The sequence below is a fragment of the Bidens hawaiensis genome, unplaced genomic scaffold (genome assembly GCF_021521415.1).
Source record: "Bidens hawaiensis isolate Kalapana, Puna unplaced genomic scaffold, B.hawaiensis_p1.1 tig00074919_1, whole genome shotgun sequence".
Taxonomy (NCBI): Eukaryota; Viridiplantae; Streptophyta; class Magnoliopsida; order Asterales; family Asteraceae; genus Bidens; species Bidens hawaiensis.
In genome coordinates, this window is record NW_027502998.1 from 11142 (window position 1) to 13950 (window position 2809).

General features: G+C 34.4%; 1 protein-coding gene across 1 annotated transcript; it reads right to left on the minus strand.

Moving 5' to 3' along the window:
• Positions 1-444: 444 nt before the first annotated feature.
• On the minus strand, positions 445-2421 carry LOC143606463 ((E)-beta-farnesene synthase-like). The gene is made up of 6 exons (XM_077082229.1): positions 2358-2421; positions 1969-2260; positions 1406-1784; positions 1022-1240; positions 841-979; positions 445-717 (listed from the first exon to the last, which is right to left on the minus strand). The coding sequence occupies exons 1-6, from the start codon at positions 2406-2408 to the stop codon at positions 445-447; spliced, it is 1353 nt and encodes a 450-aa protein (XP_076938344.1). The 5' UTR covers positions 2409-2421.
• Between the last annotated feature and the right edge of the window lie 388 nt (positions 2422-2809).

Genomic DNA, 2809 nt, shown 5'->3' on the forward strand with positions numbered 1-2809 from the left:
CCGGCATGTGTGTAGCCGTCGTTGACTTATCGGTGTAAGTAGAGGGAACGGGATTTCAGTTAGCCTAAGAGAATGCCTATTTATAACTTTCCATGCATCTTCAACTTTATTTGATATAAATTCACACGCTTCTTTCTCGGAGGCACCAGTTTCCTTTTGATAGCATTCAATGCTTGAAGCAACGTGACATCTTTCTTGTTCCTCTTAAATAAATCAAATAGAGTAATTATGTAACTGATACTGAGTAATTAGACGATATCATTGTTTAGTAACATTTTATTCAATTTCGTTTTATATCAAATACAATAATTATATTTACAAATAGATTAGTTATGCAACTAGATTTTTTTTTGAGTCAATCTATAACTAGAGTAGTTGCATGTCATAATTAGAGCAATTGTGTGTTTTTTTGTAACGTAAACATTAACTAGACTAATTGTATGTCTATACATATGTGTTTAGTACCTCGTGTGTGGTAATGTCATCCATTAGTCTTAAAACCAAACATGCGGCTTTAACAATAGGAGGATATGCGGCGACCCACTTAAAGGTATCCTCATTGACCAAATTATCCGTCCTACCAACAAAAGCTCTCGATATCATCACGCCATAGGTACAAGTCTTCACTGAAACAGATATGTACTCTTCTAGAGTCGGCATATAGCCCTCTTTTAACCATTTAGCTTCCAATAGGTTGTTTCGAATAATGTCTTTTGCCTGTATCACCAAATTAGTGGATGGCACAACCTTAACAACTTATTTGTTTAGATAGACAAGCTAGACTAACATTTATAATATAATTATATGTATAGCGCAATCGATAGCAGATTCAAAACATACCATCTCAATCACATAGGAGATCTGGTATGCTTTTCCTTCCTTCACAAGTGATTTCTCCATTTCTTGGTGATGATTCAAAAGTTCTTGATATATTAGTTTCATATATTCTGGAAGCAAATCTATGCAGTTAATTGACCATCTAAATAACACAAAATGAATTCTTTGATAAAATTACACGTACCGTTCAACAGCATCAGTAAAGATCTTGAGTTCTTCATAAGTACCATAGTTATCATATGTGTCATCCAAAACGATCAACCACATGGAAGTCTTCGTTAGGAAAATTCTCGTAAGAGTATGGTGAGGCTCGTAATAGACTCCCAGTATCCAAAAATAGCATTCTATCAACCTGTCTCGAACATATGGTAGTTTTCGTGGCATGTCCAAGTCCTTCCACCATCTAACACCGATTTATACTAATTAGCCATATTGCAAACTCTATAAATATTGATATGGTTGGTCATGCTTTTAGTTTATTAGTATGTATGTTTGTTTAGCTTAATTAATTAAGGTAAAGATGAATTATAAGCCTACTAAGGTAAAAATAAACGTGCGTGTTACGTACTTGCAAAGTTGCCTAAGCTCCTCCTTGTGTATTGATTGAAGCAGATTAAAATCAAATTTTGCAAGCTTCAGTAGGGCCTCATTGTGAGAAGCTTCTTGTTGGTAAATAGGAATGTAACGCACGGCCTCTAGCCTTGGCAACCTTTTCCGGAGTGGCTGCTTTAGTGCTTGTTGTATTTGGGTTCTTAACAAAGAGTCACAAGAAGGATCCTTTGCAATGTTAGCAAGGTTAATTTTAGCGAACTCGAGGGCATAATCTAGTACCTTTTCGCCTTCCACACTCATATATGACGCTTCGTACAAAGCAAGCATTCCATGAGCATCTTCACATAAAGATTCCATGAAATTTTCCTTCTCATCCATGTGGTTCTTGAATACACCTGTAACATGCAAGTCCTGATCATCTTAGTGCTAGAGTTCCACATGCATTAGGCTAAAACCAGAAAAATTATAAATGCATGTCTTTGATGGATGTAGTGCACCATGCATCAACCAAGTGATTTTTAGTTGTAAAAAAAATAAATAAATATCTAATGGATCTAAAGTAAACTTGAAACTACATACCAGATGAGATGTTGAAGCCTTGTTGTCGAAGGAGTCGGAACCAAAGAGAGATACTTTGTAGGTTGTTATGATCGACCCATTTTTCGCCATACGTAACATAGATATGTTGCAAGGCTTCCTCAATCTCCTCCTGGAAATGATAGGCAATGCCAAGGCGTTGGATTGCATCAATAAGTTGTATCAACTTTATATGTTGTGTTGACTCATTAGAGGAAGCTTTGATCACTAGCTCTTTTCTTACTTCTTCTTTGAGCTCTTCAATAACTTGTTTCTCCTTCACTAAATCTTTTGGCTGCATTAATTACAAAAGAACATAGAAGATGTATAAATGATTTTCTCATTATAACTAATTAATGGACAATATATTAACCGGTGATTGACAGAAAAACCTCATCAGGTGTAAGAAACCGATCCCCCCACATGCTAGCACTGAAATCCATAGTGTGGCGTTTAACATCAGTAGTCGATGGAAATAGTGATGAAGAAATGGAAGATGGCATTTTAATTTAAAACAAAAAATAATTATTACTCTATTAAGAGTGATAGATACGTTATGAAAACTTTTGAAATCAGGCGCATCAAATATATAGGCAAAACCAAAAGGACAAACATATAGAAAACAATTATACTAAATTGTATACAAAAACATAAACGCCACTAATGTTATTATCATGGGATATAAAATTACCAAGTTGGTCATCACCAAGAGTATGTTTTTAGGATGAGCTGCAAGATTGTTAATTATTATTACTATTATTCATTTATTTAATAATCCAAATTAATTATTAATCCTATATATTTTCCAATTTTGCTTTTTGTGTGACTTTAGTTGAGAGGTAAA

What these genes read in the sequence shown, in the direction of transcription:
- LOC143606463 (XM_077082229.1), bottom strand. Translation starts at nt 2,408, where the DNA reads ATGGATTTCAGTGCTAGCATGTGGGGGGATCGGTTTCTTACACCTGAT. An exon ending in AGGCTTCAACATCTCATCTG is followed by an intron (nt 1,785 to 1,968) that starts GTATGTAGTTTC and finishes TGCATGTTACAG; the next exon opens with GTGTATTCAAGAACCACATG. An exon ending in GAGCTTAGGCAACTTTGCAA is followed by an intron (nt 1,241 to 1,405) that starts GTACGTAACACG and finishes AATCGGTGTTAG; the next exon opens with ATGGTGGAAGGACTTGGACA.